General features: G+C 49.8%; 3 protein-coding genes across 4 annotated transcripts; 2 read left to right on the plus strand and 1 right to left on the minus strand.

The window, feature by feature from the left end:
• The first annotated feature begins 8,023 nt into the window (after nt 1–8,023).
• On the plus strand, nt 8,024–10,345 carry SERF2 (small EDRK-rich factor 2). Its single transcript, XM_017861037.1, is given in 4 exon segments — nt 8,024–8,698; nt 9,292–9,400; nt 10,022–10,047; nt 10,050–10,345. Coding segments are annotated over 4 exon segments (177 nt in total). The 5' UTR covers nt 8,024–8,691; the 3' UTR covers nt 10,085–10,345.
• Nucleotides 10,346–10,427: 82 nt separating this feature from the next.
• On the minus strand, nt 10,428–16,263 carry SERINC4 (serine incorporator 4). Its single transcript, XM_017861038.1, has 12 exons — nt 16,140–16,263; nt 15,567–15,743; nt 15,221–15,399; nt 14,678–14,757; nt 14,171–14,264; nt 13,396–13,607; nt 13,111–13,206; nt 12,876–13,005; nt 12,428–12,500; nt 11,968–12,016; nt 11,673–11,826; nt 10,428–11,250 (listed from the first exon to the last, which is right to left on the minus strand). Exons 1-12 carry the CDS (start codon nt 16,239–16,241, stop codon nt 11,175–11,177), a joined length of 1,422 nt encoding a protein of 473 aa, XP_017716527.1. The 5' UTR covers nt 16,242–16,263; the 3' UTR covers nt 10,428–11,174.
• On the plus strand, nt 15,718–18,484 carry HYPK (huntingtin interacting protein K). 2 transcript variants are annotated; one of them, XM_017861035.1, is made up of 5 exons: nt 15,759–16,403; nt 16,751–17,042; nt 17,390–17,445; nt 18,121–18,172; nt 18,314–18,484. In XM_017861035.1, exons 2-5 carry the CDS (start codon nt 16,857–16,859, stop codon nt 18,407–18,409), a joined length of 390 nt encoding a protein of 129 aa, XP_017716524.1. In that variant the 5' UTR covers nt 15,759–16,403; nt 16,751–16,856; the 3' UTR covers nt 18,410–18,484. The 2 variants fall into 2 exon arrangements, with proteins under 2 accessions (XP_017716525.1, XP_017716524.1); XM_017861036.1 differs by lacking the exons at nt 17,390–17,445; nt 18,314–18,484 and having other exon boundaries at nt 15,718–17,042; nt 18,121–18,180.

Raw genomic sequence — 18,484 nt, forward strand, 5'->3', positions numbered from 1 at the left:
TTTTTTGAGACAATGTCTCACTATGTTACCTAGGCTGGAGTGTAGTGGTACAATCCCGGCTCACTGAAACCTCTGCCTCCTGGGTTCAAACGATTCTCTTGCCTCAGCCTCCTGGGACTACAGGCATGCCACCATGCCTGGCTGATTTTGTATTTTCAACAGAGATGGGGTTTCACCATGTTGCCCAGGCTGGTCTCGAACTCCTGGACTTAAGTGATCCACCTGCCTCGGCCTCCCCAAGTGCTGAGATTACGGGTGTGAGCCACTGCACCTGGCTCTTCTTCTTCTTCCTCTTCTTCTTCTTCTTTTCTTTTTTTTTTTTTTTTTTGAGACACAGTTCACTTTCTCACATTGGCTGGAGTGCAGTGGCACGATCTCAGCTCACTGCAACCTCTGCCTCCCGGGTTCAAGCGATTCTGGTGCCTCAGCCTCCCGAGTACTTGGGATTACAGGCACACGCCACTGTACCCTGCTAATTTTTGTATTTTTAGTAGAGATGGGGTTTCACCATGTTGTCCAGGCTGACAACTGGTCAGATGTCCAGTTGAACTCCTGACCTCAGGTGATGCCCGCCTTGGCCTCCTGTAGTGCTAGGATTACAAGCGTGAGCCACCACACCTGGCCCTACTTCTATTTTTAAAATGAGGATTTAACTCTCATCTGCCCCCAAAATATGCATGTACTTTCTCTCTCCTTCCTCCTAATGTAGTAACGTTATTTTTGTTATATCAATATTGAATGTTTCTATTATTAGGAGTATGTAAATGTTACTTGCAAGCTGTGACACTTAGAGTTCACATTTTCTTTCTTGCATATTCCTCTACACGAATTAATAATTATGCATTTTTTTTGTTTGCTTTGTTACCTATGTACTTATTACCAATTGATTCTCATACCCTCTTCTAGGAATATAACTCTCCTCTCAGTATAACCAAATACAATCAGATAATTTATCAATTTTATCAGTTTCCATTTTTTCTTAGATACATGGCTCCAAAGCCCTCCATACTCCTGCTCCAATCTGAAATGATTGTTCTCTCTTCTTTTTTTTTTTTTTGAGACGAAGTCTTGCTCTGTCACCCAGGCTGGAGTGCAGTGGCAGGATCTCGGCTCACTGCGAGCTCTGCCTCCCGGGTTCACGCCATTCTCCTGCCTCAGCCTCCCGAGTAGATGGGACTACAGGCACCCGCCACCTCACCCGGCTAGTTTTTTGTATTTTTAGTAGAGACGGAGTTTCACTGTTAGCCAGGATGGTCTCGATCTCCTGACCTCGTGATCCGCCCATCTCGGCCTCCCAAAGTGCTGGGATTACAGGCTTGAGCCACCGCGCCCGGCCTGAAATGATTGTTCTCTAAGTCGGATGCAAAGCTATTATCCTGGGATCTCCCTTCAACCTCAGCTGGAGGATTTCCTTCACTTACTGTGTCAGATACACTTTTTCCTGGATCCTATAACTTTTTTCTTGTCTTACTCCCTCATTTTGGTGCAAAGCCTCAAAGGATTTATTTACCATGCATTCTTTTCAGGAAGCTTTTGGACAAATCCTTTGAGACTTTGCATATCTTTATTTTATCCTCATAACTTTTTTTTTTTTTGAGATGGAGTCTTCACTCTGTCACCGGGCTGGAGTACAGTGGCGTGATCTTGGCTCACTGCAACCTCTGCCTCCTGGGTTCAAGCCATTCTCGTGCCTCAGCCTCCTGAGTAGCTGGGATTACAGGTGTGCACCACCACGCCCAGCTAATTTTTGTATTTTTAGTAGAGACGAGGGTTTGCCATGTTGGCCAGGCTGGTATTGAACTCATGACCTCAGGTGATCTGCCCACATCAGCCTCCCAAAGTACTGGGATTACAGGCATGATCCACTGCGCCCAGCCTGAATGTTTCTTTCTTTCTTTTATTTTTTCCTCTTTTTTAGAGACATAGCCTGCTCTGTTACCCATGCTGGAGTATGGTGGGGAGATCACGACTCACTGCAACTTCGAATTCCTGGGTTCAGGCAATCCTCCCATCTCAGCCTCCTGAGTAGCTAGAACTACAGGTGCATACCACCACTCCTGGCTGTTTTTTGAATATCTGTTTTTATAAACTCCCTGTTGTTGTTCAATATCCTCTCTCTCAAAGAATGCTATTAATAGTCCTGTGTCTCTGATTTTCTTGTGGTCTTGAAATTGAATTGTTTCTGTATCCTCAGGCTACAGTGCAGTGGCTTGATCTCGGCTCACTGCAACCTCTGCCTCCCGGGTTCAAGCAATTCTTGCACCTCAGTCTCCCAAGTAGCTGGAATTACACGTGCATGCCACCGCACCCCACTAAAACAATTTTTTTTTTTTTGAGACGGAGTCTCGCTCTGTCGCCCAGGCTGGAGTGCTGTGGCCGGATCTCAGCTCACTGCAAGCTCCGCCTCCCGGGTTTACGCCATTCTCCTGCCTCAGCCTCCCGAGTAGGTGGGACTACAGGCGTGTGCCACCATGCACAGCTAATTTTTTTTTTGTATTTTTAGTAGATACGGGGTTTCTTTTTCTTTCTTCTTTTTTTTTTGAGACGAAGTCTCGCTCTGTCACCCAGGCTGGAGTGCAGTGGCCGGATCTCAGCTCACTGCAAGCTCTGTCTCCCGGGTTTACGCCATTCTCCTGCCTCAGCCTCCCAAGTAGCTGGGATTACAGGCGCCCGCCACCTCGCCCGGCTAGTTTTTTGTATTTTTTTTAGTAGAGACGGGGTTTCACCATGTTAGCCAGGATGGTCTCGATCTCCTGACCTTGTGATCCGCCCGTCTCGGCCTCCCAAAGTGCTGGAATTACAGGCCTGAGCCACCGCGCCCGGCTGAATGCCTGGCTAATTTTTGTATTTTTAAAGTAGAGATGGGGTTTTGCCATGTTAGCCAGGCTGGTCTCATACTTCTGACCTCAGGTGATCCACCTGCCTCGGCCTCCCAAAGTGCTGGGGGATTACAGGCGTGAGCCACTGCGCCGGCCGATGTTGTCAAAGAGAAACAAAGGTGTAAGGAAAAAGAATAATAGGAGAACCACTTCTCAGGTAATATTTATTTATTTGTTTGTTTTTTGAGACAGGGTCTCACTCTGTCACCCAGGCTGGAGTGCAGTGGCGTCATCATAGCTCACTGCAGCCTCCATGAGGTAACATTTAAACTGAGATCTAAAGCCTGTTGCCTGTGATAGTCTCCTGACTGATCTCCTCATTTCTATTCATCTGCTGTAATCCATTATCTACTGGTAAAGTGATCTTTTCAAAACTTACACTCTGCTAATGAAGAGCACAGGCTAGGTTAGACTCTCAGCTCCACCCCTTATTATCTCAGTTTCGCTGAGAAAGTTATTTAACCTGCCAGGGCTGAGGTTTCTAAATCGGTAGGAGGGGGATAATGACACCTCAAAAGGTCATCGTAAGGCTAAATTAGAAAAGTACACTAAATGTACCAAATAAAAACCACCTGGTGTTAGCTAGTAGTTATATTAGCAGTAGTAACTTGGATCTTGTCACAACCCTACCTCCCTGTCTGACCTAGTTTCACACTACCCTGCTCATTAGGCATTAGTGACTTGCCCTTTACCTACACAATAATCCTGTGGCTCTTGATGGGATGACCTGAGGGAGGAGGGCCTTAGGGCATTCACACGTGCTGTTCCCTCCTGAAATGTCCTCCCTGCCCTTCCCTCCTGGACTTGGCTAACTCCTCATCTTTTTTGCTTTAGCTCAGATACCACTTACTTCACCTCCCTAATCAAAATTAAAGTCTACAGTGTCCACAGGTGTACTCCCCTCATAGCACCAGCAGAACTATTTAGTTACTCATACCAGGTGGAATTGTTCACAGAGTCTTCATTCAAATTACACTGACATCTGTTTTTATGGGTCAGTGCTTAAGCTGTGTGCACTGTGAAACATTTTGAATCTCATCCTTGCGTGGAATCTGTTATTTTCCTTTAAAGCTATTATCACAATCAGTTTTCATATATAGGTGGGGCATGGTGGCTCATGTCTATAATCCTAACACTTTGGGAGGCTGGGGTGGGTGGATTACTTGAGGTCAGGAGTTCGAGACCCGCCTGGCCAACATTGTGAAAACCACCCCCCCCCCCGGTCTCTATTAAAAAAATATATATATACAGTCCGGGCATGGTGGCTTGTGCCTGTAATCCCAGCACTGTGGGAGGCCGAGGCAGGTGGATCACCTCAGGTTAGGAGTTCGAGACCAGCCTGACCAACATGGTGAAACACCGTCTCTACTAAAGAATATAAAAATTAGCTGGGCGTGGTGGCATGCGCCTATAATTCCAGCTACTCAGGAGGCTGAGGCATAGTAATGGCTTGAACCTGGGAGGTGGAGGTTGCAGTGAGCCGAGATCATGCCACTGTACTCCAGCCTGGGTGACAGAGTGAGACTCTGTCTCCAAAAAATCCAAAAATTCATATATGTAGACACACAGACATACAAATACATATATGGATATTAGAGAGAGAGGCAGACAGGGAGAGGGAGAGAGAGAAAGTGTATGAGAGCTTTCTTCTCTTGGTATCTTTCATGATAAGAGGAATATGTTCTGCTCATCAAGATATACCCAATGCTGGCTGTGCACTGTGGCTCACACCTGTAATCCTAGCACTTTGGGAGGCCAAGGCAGGCAGATCACCTCAGGAACACCTGAGGTTAGGAGTTCCAGGCCAGCCTGGCCAACATGATGGAACCCCATCTCCAGAAAAACAAAAATACAAAAATTAGCTGGGCATGATGGTGGATGCCTGTAATCCCAGCTACTCGAGAGGCTGAGGTGGGAGAATAGCTTGAACACAGGAGGCAGAGATTGCAGTGAGCCGAGATCACGCCATTGCACTCCAGCTTGGGTGTCTTTTATTAACTCTTTTTTTGGGGGGGGGGAATGGAGTCTCGCTGTGTCGCCCAGGCTGGAGTGCAGTAGCGTGATCACGGCTCACTGCAAACTCTGCCTCCTGGGTTCACGCCATTCTCCTGCCTCAGCCTCTCAAGTAGCTGGGACTATAGGCGCCCACCACCACACCCAGCTAGTTATTTATTTATTTTTGTATTTTTAGTAGAGATAGGGTTTCACCGTATTAGCCAGGATGGTCTCGATCTCCTGACCTCGTGACCTCCCCGTCTCGGCCTCCCAAAGTGCTGGGATTACACGCGTGAGTCACCGCACCCAGTCTCTCTTTTTTTTTCTTCTTTTTTTTTTGAGACGGAGTCTCGCTCTGTTGCCAGGCTGGAGTACAGTGGTACAATCTCGGCTCACTGCAACCTCTGCCGCCTGGGTTACAGCGATTCTCCCGCCTCAGTCTCCCAAGTAGCTGCGACTACAGACGCGCGCCACCATGCCCAGCTAATTTTCGTATTTTTAGTAGAGATGGGGTTTCACCCATGTTGGCCTGGCCTGGGGTTGGCCAGGATGGTCTCAAACTCCTGACCTCAGGTGATCTGCCTGCCTCGGCCTCCCAAAGTGCTGAAATTACAAGTGTGAGCCATTGCGCCTGGCCATTTTTAAATTTTTTTATTTTTATTTATTTGTTTTGAGATGGAGTCTCTCTGTATCTCCCAGGCTGGAGTGCAGTGGCACGATATTGGCTCACTGCAACCTCCGCCTCCTGGGTTCAAGCAGTTCTCCTGCTTCAGCCTCCTAAGTAGCTGTGATTCCAGGAGCCCACCACCATGCCTGGCTAATTTTGTATTTTTGGTAGAGACGGGGTTTCACCATGTTGGCCAGTCTGGTCTCCAAATCCTGACCTCAGGTGATCCACCTGCCTCGGCCTTCCAAAGTGCTGGGATTATAGGCGTGAGCCACTGCGCCCAGCCTTTCTTATTAACCCCTTTTTTTTTTCCTTTGAGAAGGAGTCTGGCTCTGTCGCCCAGGCTGGAGTGCAGAGGTCCCATCGTGGCTCACTACAAACTCCGCCTCCCAGGTTCACGCCATTCTCCTGCCTTGAGGAAAGAGAGAGACCCTCTCATATTGTTTTATACTCAGTACCTGTTTTAACAAAAAAACAATGAAGGAAAACCAAAGACAGGCAGCCCGGTGCCAGGCCCAGAACCAGGCCTGGGTCTCCCTGGCCTAAACCCAGTAGTTAAAAATCAACTCATGACTTAGAAACCAATGTTCCTGACATTGTATAGAAGAACATTGTGAAACTCCCTGCCCTGTTCTGTTTCTCTCTGACTACCAGTGCATGAAACCCCTGTCACGTACCCCCTGCTTGCTCAAATCAATTACAACCCTTTCATATGAAATCTTTAGTGTTGTGAGCCTTTAAAAGGGACAGAAATTGTGCACTTGGGGAGCTTGGATTTTAAGGGAGTAGCTTGCTGATGCTCCCAGCTGAATAAAGCCATTCCTTCTACAACTGGGTGTCTGAGAGGTTTTGTCTGCGGCTCATCCTGCTACAGCCTCAGCCTCCCGAGTAGCTGGGACTACAGGCGCCTGCCACCACGCCCGGCTAATTTTTTCTATGTTTTAGTAGAGACGGGGTTTCACCGTGTTAGCCAGGATGGTCTCTGCTGACCTCGTGATTCACCTGCCTCGGCCTCCCAAAGTGCTGGGATTACAGGCATGAGCCACCGCGCCCAGCTTCTTATTAACTCTTTAACACTTGTTACTTTCTGTTTTTAAGAGCGGTCAGAGGCCAGGTGGATCGCCTAAGCTCTGGAGTTCGAGACCAGCCTGAGCAATGTGGTGAAACCCATCCCTTCAAGAAATACAAACAATAAAAAAACAAAAAATTAGCTGGGCGTAGTGGCATGCACCTGTAGTCCCAGCTACTCTGGAGAATAAGCTAGGAGAATCACTTGAGCGTGGGAGGTGGTGGTTGTAGTGAGCTGAGATTTTACCACTGCACTCCCATATGGGTTAGTGAGACCTTCCCAAAAAATAAAAAGGTTAGGTTCCAGGCTTAACACTCTGAAATAAGACATAATTTGGGTATTATTTATTTAATTTTATTACTTTTTTTTTTGTAGAGAAGTGGGGGTTCTATGTGGCTCAAGCTAGTTTCAAACTCCTGGGCTCAAGCAATCCTCCTGCCTTTGCCTCCCAAAGTGCTAGGATTACTAGTGTGAACCACCATGCCCCACCTATTTTGGTATACTTTAATTATGTATTTCATTTTATACTTACTTTCTGTCAGCAAGTGATATTGATTTTAGACGTACTATAGGAATATGAAGTTTGATTTATATCTTTTATTTAAGACTGATACAAAAATATTTAGTAATTGTCATTCAGATACTTTGGTATGGAAGAAATTGTGAGGATGGTTCTGATTGAGATTTATTACTTTCCATCAGCTCTATGTTAAGGTGAAGCCAGTTTGAAGTTTGAACCTCAACTTGGTTGTGCTGTGGGCACTAGCTGAAGAGAGTCACAAGTTAATATTTACAACCAATCATTTCCTGTGCTATTTCATAAACATTTCTCCTTTATCCAGCTAATTCCTCAGGTCTGGAGGAGGGTCTTGTAGACAGATTAATGGAACTGGCAATGAGAATGAGTTTAATTTTTGCTTCCGGCCTTATTCCAGGCTCATTTTTTTTTTTTTGAGACGGGATCTCGCACTGTCGCCCAGGCTGGAGTGCAATGGTGCGATCTCGGCTCACTGCAACCTCCGCCTCCCGGGTTCTAGCGATTCTCCTGCCTCAGCCTCCTAAGTAGCTGGGATTACAGGCGCGCGCCACCATGCCAGGCTAATTTTTTTGTATATTTAGTAGAGAGGGGGTTTCACCATGTTGGCCAGGCAGCTGGTCTCGAACTCCTGACATCCTGATCTGCCCACCTTGGCCTCCCAAAGTGCTGGGATTACAGGCGTGAGCCACCGCGCCCGGACTTCCAGGGTCTTAATACAAAACCAGGTGTGGCTGGTGGCGATGGTCAGTGAGGAAAGGTCCAGAGGGGAAAAGCGGACATACTATGTGCATTATCTAATCTCAGCCAGTGATCCAACTCCATAGTCTGTGACTTTTAGAGTCCTCCAATACTTCCAAGCTGCATCTTCACATTTAAACTTTCTGGGGGAAAACGAGCAGGGACGAGTTTTAGGAAATACCAGATGTGGCTGCGATTTTCTACAGTGAAGGGGCGTGGAAGGGGACAATGGCAATAGAAGCGGGTTTCTGAAGTTGTGTTTGTACTTGATTTTAAGCGAGCTGTGAACAACCCGTGTCCAAATAAGTGGCTGAGAGGTGATCCTAAGAACAAGTTCAGTCGTAGAGTACTCGTAACACAGAACTGGCTGAAACCCCGCCCTCCGTCTCCGGGCTTTCTTTCAGGGCGACTTTGTCAGTACCCCAAACTGTCCCCGCATGAGGTCACTCTGCACGGTCACGTGCTCGAGGCCACGGGAGCGCCACATCGCCAGCCGCACCCCTCCACCCCCACTCTGCCCACGTGACCCGGCCTAGTTTCTCCAGGCCCATCCCTACGCCTCACTCGTGAGGCCCCGCCCCACGCTGAGCGCTCCGCCCGCGACCCTCCGCCACTTACCCTCCCCTGCTCAAGCACGACCCGTGGACCCACGTGCTTTTTCTTGTCCAATGGGAGCCGGCTCCCGGGGGCGAAGGGGCGGGGAGGAAAGGAACGACTGCGTTACGTTGCGAGAAGGGGCGGGACCTGCAACGTCGGACAGAACGAGGGGACGTAACGGAGGCAGGTCGGAGCCGCTGCCGTCGCCATGACCCGTGAGCACCGAGCCCTCTTCTCCTTGCCCTTTTCTTTCCGTTCACCCTAAACACCACCGCCGAGTCGCCTGCTTTGACCTTCGGTAGCTTCCCTAGCGAGGCCTTTCTCTGGGCGCGCTATGTAGCCACCCTCACACTCGGTGCCCGGAAATCGAGCCCTTTGCCTACGGCCACTTCACGGGACCACCCCTTCGCGTTAGGCATAGGCCCTCCCGGATCTTCCGCGGTGTGAGGAGAAGGCTAGTGCTCCGGTGATAGGCCCAGAGCCCCCTACTCCACAAGTCAACCCATCCCCCACAGAGACCCAAACCGTCCACACACACCCCGCCAGCTGTTTGGGGCCCACGCTGCCCCAAAACATGCCTCCAGCTGGCCCCTTGGACCCCTTTTCTCCGCTCCTCATTTTGACCTGGCCCGTGGCAGATTCGCCACTCCCCCCTACCCCAAGCAGCCTGGGCCTCGAAGTGGACCGTTGTCGGGGCCCGGGGATTGAAGTGGTGTTGGATCCTGCTGCTGGCCGTGCTGGGGTAGAAGGGTCGCCGGTGTGTGGACAGAGCGGCCCCCGCATCTCACCTTTAATCTTCTTTCCTTAGGCGGTAACCAGCGTGAGCTCGCCCGCCAGAAGAATATGAAAAAGCAGAGCGACTCGGTTAAGGGAAAGCGCCGAGATGACGGGCTTTCTGCTGCCGCCCGCAAGCAGAGGTAGCCCCAGGGAGGGGAGGGAAAGGGACGGTGGAGACCTGGGTTAGACCAAGGGTTACAGCAGGAGAGACCTACCTCAGGGCTTGAATCTGGACTAGTCGTGAGGAGCAGAGTGCATTGCTTCCTCTAGGGTTTTATTTCCTCCCCACCCTCCAAATTGTCAGCTCACAGCCTTACAGGAAAGGACGGGGGCGGGCACCTGCCCTCAGTCTGATTTCTGAGCGTCCCTGGGTCTGACCTTAAGGGCAAGGGCAGGGAGCTTCACATTTCAAATACAGTTGTGGTTATGGCAGCCCAGTACTTTTGGCCCTCCTTGCTGTTCGGTTTTTCTCCCTTCTCCCAACCTATTCACTGGTGTTGCTGGGTGTGGTACTCAACAGAATAGAGAGCCTTGGGCCTGTGTCGCCAGACTTCTGACCCCTTGGGCAACAGCCAGATGGAGACTGGTTGCCTTTTGAGCCTCAGCTCTCTTCCTCTTGTTCTCCTAGGGTGGGAGTACAGCAGCCAAACGCTGAACTTAGTCCCATCCACTTCCATCTTATCCTTTGTGCCCTTCATCCCCCTGCATCTTGTCCTTTTTGCCCTCTGGTACCTCCCAGTGCCCCATCATCTCTACCCCAGGGACTCGGAGATCATGCAGCAGAAGCAGAAAAGGCAAACGAGAAGAAGGAGGAACCCAAGTAGCTTTGTGGCTTCGTGTCCAACCCTCTTGCCCTTCGCCTGTGTGCCTGGAGCCAGTCCCACCACGCTCGCGTTTCCTCCTGTAGTGCTCACAGGTCCCAGCACCGATGGCATTCCCTTTGCCCTGAGTCTGCAGTGGGTCCCTTTTGTGCTTCCTTCCCCTCAGGTAGCCTCTCTCCCCTGGGCCACTCCCGGGGTGAGGGGTTACCCCTTCCCAGTGTTTTTTATTCCTGTGGGGCTCACCCCAAAGTATTAAAAGTAGCTTTGTAATTCCTTGAGCGCCTGGTTTGACTGGGGACTTGGGGGGATGGGGTTGGAGGAATGACTGCCCTTTCCCACCAAAAGGGAGAACTCTTTAGACTCAGATTGTGGATACAGGCTTAATCAGTGAAACATCACAGAAGCCTTTTATTATGCAATGACAACCAAACAAGTACTCCGGATATGCGGTAGAGGAATCCTCCAAGAACCATAGAGACTTCTTTTCTGTGATTTTGTTCCCCACCCTTGAACACCATCTCTAGGATGGAGTTGGCCTAAGAGTGAAGGCTGCAAGATCTGTGTTTATGCCTCTCTTCCTCATTCTTCCTCAGTTTGTTCGTCTACTTGAAAGTTGGCCAAAAAATCCTGCTGCTCACCAACTTCCCATGGTCAGCTGCTGTCAAGTGTTCACATTCTCTTCTGTCATTCCTCATGGAATGAGGGTGGTTTTGTCTTCCCGCTTCCCTTGACCTCAAGATCAGGATTAAAACCTGGGGTAGCTCTGTGCTCCTTTCTTCCTATGCCCTGGTTTGTTCTGTGTCCGGGCTTCTTATATCCGTGTGCCCAGGGCTGAACTGCTTATTTTCCTTTCTCCAAGGGCAATGCCGAGTCTTCAGTCCCTGTTGGTCTTTCCCCACCCCACTTCCAGCCCAAGAGCCAGGAAAAGGCTGGTGCCACACTGTCTGCTGGGAACAGCAGTGGTTCCTGAGCTGCTGATTTGGGTGTTAGGCTCTTGAGCTGGGATGCAGAAACAGTAGCTCCAGTGAGTCAGACACTCTGCCCAGCGCATTAGACTGTATTGGACCACTTCTTCGAGTTCATAGTATTGACTTCAGCCCAAAGGGAGATAACTCCCCATGTGTCCTTGAGGTATTGAGCTGGGCTGGACAGTTCCCCTTGAGCCAACTCTAGGAGTACAATGTCAGGGGAACCCCAGTTTGTGAAAAGGACTTAGACTGGAGGATATTTGTTATCTGGGGATATGATGCGGTGGCGGCGGCGCCTCAAGAGAAGGGGCTGGGGTTTCTGGGTGGGGACCAACAGAGTGGTGCCAGTAACAGCCCCAGATAGAGGAGTACGCAGGCCCAGCATGAGGCAACCTTGACCCAGAAGGTGGCCCAGCTACCCTTGATGAAGGTCTTTTCCAGTTCTGCTTCCTCATAGCTGTGTAACCAAAGGCTCTGGTTAGAGAGTATGAAGGGTCTTAGCTTTTAGATGTGGTCTACCTCCTTACCAATTATGGCAGACCCACGTGTCTGGAATGGCCTTGAATTGCTCTTTCTGTAAAACAGCTCTTCAGGAGAGTATCTAAGGCCCACCTCCATCTTACCTGAACCAGTTGGTAAGGGTAACCATGACATAGAGTGAGGCAAGGAAGAAGACGAAGTGGAAGGCAGAATAGTTGTAGGAAAGATGCTGGACTTGGACTGGAGGAGCTGGAGGGGTCTCTTGGTCAGCTGGCCTAGCAGCACCACCCCTTTGCCCTGGAGAGATGAAATGGCTGCTGGGAGCAGTGCTGCCGAAACACCTCTTCTCCTCTCCCCAACTACCTTTGTTAAGGCTCTTGAGGGTTCTTACGGCACTCCACAGAGATCCACCACTTCGGTTTCTCACTTGGCACTCACCTTCGTCTGCCTCCACTATTTCAGGGCAGCAGAAACACAGTGAGGGCTTCTGCAAAACATAACGCAGGTTTTGGAATGGTCTTAAAAGATGTGAGGGTGTTAATCTAGGAAACTTCCCTCGTGAAAAGATTGGTCTAGTATTAAAAGTGGAGGCACACCTGGGTTCAAATTCTAGCTCCAGCATATAACTGGCTGTGCAGACTTTGGTAAGATGTTTAATCTTTTGTGCCTCGATTTTCTCCATTTGTAAAATGGAGCAAATACCTACCTCACAGGGTTGTTGTGAGGGTTAAATTAAATGAGATTATGTAAAAGTATCTAGCACAGTTGCCTAGCACATTGTGGGTACTCAATAAAAGGTAATAGCTATAATCAGCGTTCTGGGTAGAGGTTGGTAGGATGTGTGTGTGTCTTTGTGTGGGGAGGGAGGGTGTTGGGGTATTGAGCTCTTTCTCCTCACCTGAAACTCATAGCGGTAAACCTTGACAATCCACAAGGGTCCAAATACCTCAGCCAGGTAGGAGGCCTCATTGCTGAGAAATAATAGAGTTCTTAAGCTCGTCTAGTTAAATAGGTATTATCTGGGGCATTTACTACCAATTGGTCCATACTGGTAATCCTCAAGAGGGTACCATACTCCCTGTGCCTTTTCCACCAAAGATTTGGAATTCTATTCATGGGAGAGCCCTAAGATCTTTGGACGTATTTTAAATTCTCAAATCATTCCCCAACCCCTTCATCTCATACAGATCATCTAACAAAGTACTATTCTTAGAATTTGTCCCTGTTTGTGGAAAGCTTTTCTCACTCTAGTCTTGCTCTAAACTCTATGGTCCCAGACATTCTCCTGACCATCCTTCCCTGTCTTGGGCACCGTCCTTTCATACCTCCACCCTTGACACTTTTACGCACCAAGCAAAAGCACACAAGCATACATGATGCCAGCACTCAGCATTGCTAGAGAGGTATCTGGTGTTTGGGGTTCCATTTTACTCAGGCCAGGGAGGCACAGGGTGTGATTCTGTCCTTGAAGGATTACTGGGAAGGGACAACAGAAGAGACGGGTATTAAGAACAGTGAGCTAGGTATTTGGCAGGGGCAAAAAAAGGTCTTAGCATGGAGGATCCAGGTCCTGTCCCTTACCTCTCTCTGGAGGACGGCTGGACAGCGCAGAGAAAGTCAGATACATGATGTAGCAGCTGATGACAGAAGCTTGTAGAAGGCCAGAGCGGGGTTGCTCTGGGGAGTGAGTATCACTGCTTTAGTCTACAGGCTGGCAATTTCCTCCATTTCTACCCCACTTGTACTTCTGTCTCCCCATCCCTTGGTGGGGTAGGGAAGCAGAGATTCTTTTATGAAATAATTGAGATTAGGGAGGTAATGAAACTTGCTACGCTTTTAAGGCCCCAAAACCTGGAATGTACCCACTGAGGCGGATGCAAGGAGCGATGGAGAGGAAGGAGATGAGGCCACAGAAGCAAAGGTGCAGACTGAGGAGCATCTTGTTGAGCAGGCAGCCAGCTGGGTGTGTATAGTAGCGGAATAGGAGCACAGCTCCCACACCTGCCATGCTGTAGAATCCTAGGGTGGCCAGCAGGACAGCCAGGAACCAGCTGCAGTCTTGAGCTGCACCTGTCTGCCTAAGGGTGGAAAGTCGGCAGTGGCTTGGAGCGCCAACTTTTTTTTTTTTTTTTTGAGATGGGAGTCTTGCTCTGTCGCCCAGGCTGGAGTGCAATGGCATGGTTTCGGCTCATTGCAATCTCCACCTCCTGGGTTCAAGTGATTCTCCTACTTCAGCCTCCTGAGTAGCTGGGATTATAGGTGCCTACCACCATGTCTGGCTAATTTTTGTTTTTACTAGAGATGGGGTTTCACCATGTTGGCCAGGCTGGTCTCGAACTCCTGACCTCATGATCCACCCACCTTGGCCTCCCAAAGTGCTGGGATTACAGGCGAGAGCCACTGGGCCCAGCCAGTGCTCCAACTCTTTTACCCATTACCAACTATTCCCATGTTCCCAGAAGACTGCTGTGACTCTCCATCCTACTTGGCTCACACAGTCATCACATTCCTAAGCTTTTTTTTGATACTGCTCAGTGGGAAGCTGTGGGACCAGTGTTCTGCCGTGCCTTGCCCAGCCCTCTCCCTGTAGTATTACTAGAAACCTCCCCAGGAAGAGGCTTTAGGGTTATGTGCCCCTTACCAGTTCTTGTTCCAGGAATGGGCAAAAGCTGTAATAAGCACCAACTGCAGTAGGATGAATGCAAAGCCTCCGCAGATGCCAATGTAATGCCATGCTGCAAGATGGGCACCGGTGGAAAATTGTGGTCAAATCGTTACTTTTTTTTTTTTTGAGAGGGAGCCTTGCTCTGTCACCCAGGCTAGAGTGCAGTGGCGTGATCTCAGCTCACTGCAACCTCTGCCTCCTGGGATCAAGTGATTCTCCTGCCTCCACCTCCCGAGTAGCTGGGATTACAGGTGCGTGCCACCACGCCCGGCTAATATGTTGAATTTTTAGTAGAGATGGGGTTTCACCATGTTAGCCAGGATGGTCTCAATCTCCTGACCTCATGATCCGCCCACCTCAGCTTCCTAAAGTGCTGGGAATACAGGTGTGAGCCACCGCACCCGGCTGTTACTCCTCTTGTTACCCACTTGTTATCTTAGAAAACTTAGCCTACTCCTGCCAAGAGTATGGGAGGGAGAGTACCTGGGAAGAGATGCTCATCAGGAATGCAGAAGGCAAGAGCACAGAGACCTAACAGGAACAGCAGCTTGAGGAGCCAGAAGCTGCTTAGGAGGGAGAAAGAAAACCAGACTCAGAAGAAAAGGCAAAGGACAGTGAAGAGTGCCTATGGGCAAAGGCAAAAGAGAAACCAAAAATATAGGAAAGAGGACAGAAGAGACAAGGAGGAACCAATCCCAAATGAGAGGGGGCTGGGACAGGCCTACTGCCCCTTATTCCAAATTCTAACTCAAAGATACTTAAATAATAGCATCTGGGCAATGTTTTACAGTTTATAAAGGATTATGTTACCAAGATAACCCACTGTTATCTTCATTTTAGATGCTAGGAGCACAAAGAGGATAAGTGTCTGGCTCAAGGTTATACAGCAAGTACACCAGAAGCAGGGACTTAAACCTGTTTTCTGTCTTTTTACAGTGCTATTACTTCATTCCGGAATTTCCTTTACCCAGCTTGTGTCTACCTTCCCTCCTCTGTCCCCTCCCCACCCAGAAAGTACACACAAACCTATTATGCAGCTGTGCCCGCGGGCTGGTGGGGGAGTGGAGGTGGACCAGCAACACAGCCTGCAGCAGGTGGAAGGTGGCGGTTCCTGCACATACTCGGTACACAGCCCCAGAGCCACTGAGCACTGGACAGTCAGAGAGGCCAAACAGGTGGGCACACAACCCCGAGGGCATCTGGATCTGGGAGTGTGTGTGTGAGAAACGGCAGGGCAAGTCATAATGCATGGAAAGGTACCTACTTGTCACGGGTATGACCACTCATTTGTCTCCTGCCCCCAACCGAAATCTATCTTAGGGTTTTTCCTTTTATCTCTTCCCACCTGACAACCCCACCCCCTCTCACTTACCCTGTGTGTCTTGCCCCACACCCTTTCCACTACTGTCCTTGACAGCAGGAGGCAGCAGATTGCTGAGGCCCCCACATGGAGGAGGATGTAGAACAGGCGGCTGCAAGTGGATGCGGTGAGAGAGGGCCACCTAGAGTGGCAGCAGCTGGCACAAGGAGCAGGCCCACAGCAGCACACCTGGGGGTAGAGCAGATGCAAGGCAGCGAGGTGGAGACTTGCTGAGGAAAGGCATACGTTAATGTATGTGTGAGGTTAACCTAGGAGGCTGAATTCCAAAATTTCCCCTTCCCCTTTCTTCCTTTTACTCAGGTTCTGTTTCAAGCTGATTCCAGCCATTTGGGATTGCCTTCCACTGACAACTTAGTAGGGCTTTCATTGTAAGCAGGCTTGAGATACCTGACCTTTCTCTAGACCTAAACACCTGGGGCTGGGAACATGGCGGGAGACATTTACAGATTACCGGGGGCAAAGTACCAGAATGACATTAGAGGAGAAAAGAGGCCTGTCGTTCTTATTGGCTTCTGCATGTTTTCCTCCCCAGCTTCGGCCACTCTACCATTCGCACCCTCTCACCTGACAGAAGGGGCTTTTCACTAGGACACTGCTGCCTCCGCTGCGCTGCTGTGCCAGGCCCAGGGAGGTGCTGGGGCTGGGGACGGGCTTGTCACCCACCATCCTTGTCCCAGGGATTAGGTTTAGGTCCACCTGATGGAAGGCAGATGAGAGCAGCAGCTGCTTCTGTCCTCAGCCCATTGGACTGCCACTGTGTTGGGGCTGAGCACCGGGTCCCGGGCAGAATGCGGACGTCTGGAAGAGAACACTGACCTCCAGGATGTGGTAAATGCAAACGCCCTGTGAAGGAGCTTTGTCCTCAGGGCCTCAACACTGCGGCCACTCAGGCTGTTCTCTCCAGATTATGGGGAAGTTTGTCTATCTGGCCCCCTGTGGATTAGCATTCTTAAATTGGTTTAGGATTAGACGTCATCCATTCAGGTTGAACGGAGTTCCCTGAGGTGGGTGCGTCTCTATGTGTTGAGGAAACTATTCCTAGTTTATGAGGTGGTAAGGATGTCGGTGGGGTGGGCTGGAGCGGTGACGGGTTAGGTCTGAGAGAAAGCCCTTGCACAAAACACTGTACAAACCCGAAAGGAAGTCTGAGAGACGAACCACCTTCCTCGCTGAAGCTTCTAGAACTCGAGCAGAAAGAAGGTGTGGCCCAGGGCCAGCTCCGCCTCCTCCCCGAGCGGAAGCTGTGTGTCAGTTGCCGGAAGTCGCCGTGAGGTGGGGCTTATGCGGCGGCGTGGTGAAATAGATATGGCGACTGAGGGAGATGTGGAGCTGGAGTTAGAGACTGAGACCAGTGGACCAGAGCGGCCTCCCGAGAAGCCACGGAAGCATGACAGCGGTGCGGCGGACTTGGAGCGGGTCACCGACTATGCGGAGGAGAAGGAGATCCAGAGTTCCAATCTGGAGACGGTGAGGTTGGCCAAGAGCATGTCGGGGCGGGCTGAGAGCAGAGGGGGGCTCCGAGTCTGTAGCTGGAAGCCAGCCCTCCAAGACGGGGTTCTGATCCCGATGGCAGGAGGAGGCAGTAGGGTAGAGCCGAGGGAAACAAGGGTCACCGGAGCCCGCCGCTTGCCTAAAGGAGCTTGATAGGGGGTTTAAGGGGACCTCAGGTGCATAGAATGGAATTAAACATGGTCCTTGCTACCTGGTAACACTTGTCATCGTGAATCCATACATGAACCGCTTGTTTTATTGGCCTTGTAGATTATTGGGAATTGTGGGTAGCGGTGCAGTAACTAGACCTGCCTTTGCCACAGGCCATGTCTGTGATTGGAGACAGAAGGTCCCGGGAGCAGAAAGCCAAACAGGAGCGGTAAGTCTTCAGGGGCAGCCAACTTTTAACAGTTCTTCCCTCCCCGCTCCCCAGACAAAAATAGAAACCATTATTAAGCCTTTATACCGCTCTTCAACTTTATCACAAATTCCTGCAGATCTAGGCGCCACAACTTAGTAGTAGAAAGCCTCCTGGCAACTCCTGCTGCCAAGACTCCAGGGGAAAGGAGTATTAGTGGGAGTTTTTATTTTTTATTTTTATTTTTTTCTGAGACGGAGTTTTGCTCTTGTTGCCCAGGCTGGAGTGCAATGGCACGATCTCAGCTCACTGCAACCTCCGCCTCCCATGTTCCAGCGATTCTCCTACCTCAGCGTCCCTAGTAGCTGGGATTACAGGCATGTGCCACCACGCCCGGCTAATTTTGTATTTTTAGTAGAGACGGGATTCCCGGCTAATTTTGTATTTTTAGTAGAGACGGGATTTCTCTATGTTGGTCAGGCAGGTCTCAAACTCCCGACCTCAGGTAATCCGCCCGCCTCCGCCTCCCACAGTGATGGGATTATAGGCGGGAGGTCCCGCGCCCGGCCCTGGAGTTTTTACTTTCAATCAAGGGCTTATCAAGATTTTTTTTACAGGGCACATCTGGGAATGACCCTTCCTGGGAGTTTATGGTGTTGGTTGAGAATGAGGCCTAATATATTTAAACATTTGCAGGGAGAAAGAACTGGCAAAAGTCACTATCAAGAAGGAAGATCTGGAGCTGATAGTGAGTAGTAGTGCCTAAGTACTGTATGGGGAGGGGAGGCTATTCTGCTTAATTTGGGTTGTTTCCTGAAACAAGCGGAGTCAGAATATTTGGTTGCACATTAATGCTTGGGAATCTATATAACATGGTTTTTTTCTGCAGATGACCGAAATGGAGATATCTCGAGCAGCAGCAGAACGCAGCTTGCGGGAACACATGGGCAACGTGGTAGAGGCGCTTATTGCCCTAACCAACTGACGCGTGCTTCCACAAATATACCTACTGGATTAATTTATGGCAATAAAATTTTTTTTGTCTTTTTCAGTTTTATCA

Source organism: Rhinopithecus bieti, unplaced genomic scaffold (genome assembly GCF_001698545.2).
Source record: "Rhinopithecus bieti isolate Rb0 unplaced genomic scaffold, ASM169854v2 scaffold_55715, whole genome shotgun sequence".
Lineage (NCBI taxonomy): Eukaryota > Metazoa > Chordata > Mammalia > Primates > Cercopithecidae > Rhinopithecus > Rhinopithecus bieti.

Coding starts and splice junctions, on each gene's coding strand:
- SERINC4 (XM_017861038.1), bottom strand. CDS start 16,241: ATGGTGGGTGACAAGCCCGTCCCCAGCCCCAGCACCTCCCTGGGCCTG. Junction 14,758..15,220: donor CGGGCACAGCTGCATAATAG/GTTTGTGTGTAC, acceptor CCTCCTAAGCAG/CTTCTGGCTCCTCAAGCTGC. Junction 11,251..11,672: donor ACCCTTACCAACTGGTTCAG/GTAAGATGGAGG, acceptor TTGTACTCCTAG/AGTTGGCTCAAGGGGAACTG.
- HYPK (XM_017861035.1), top strand. CDS start 16,857: ATGCGGCGGCGTGGTGAAATAGATATGGCGACTGAGGGAGATGTGGAG. Junction 17,043..17,389: donor AGAGTTCCAATCTGGAGACG/GTGAGGTTGGCC, acceptor CCTTTGCCACAG/GCCATGTCTGTGATTGGAGA. Junction 17,446..18,120: donor CAGAAAGCCAAACAGGAGCG/GTAAGTCTTCAG, acceptor AAACATTTGCAG/GGAGAAAGAACTGGCAAAAG.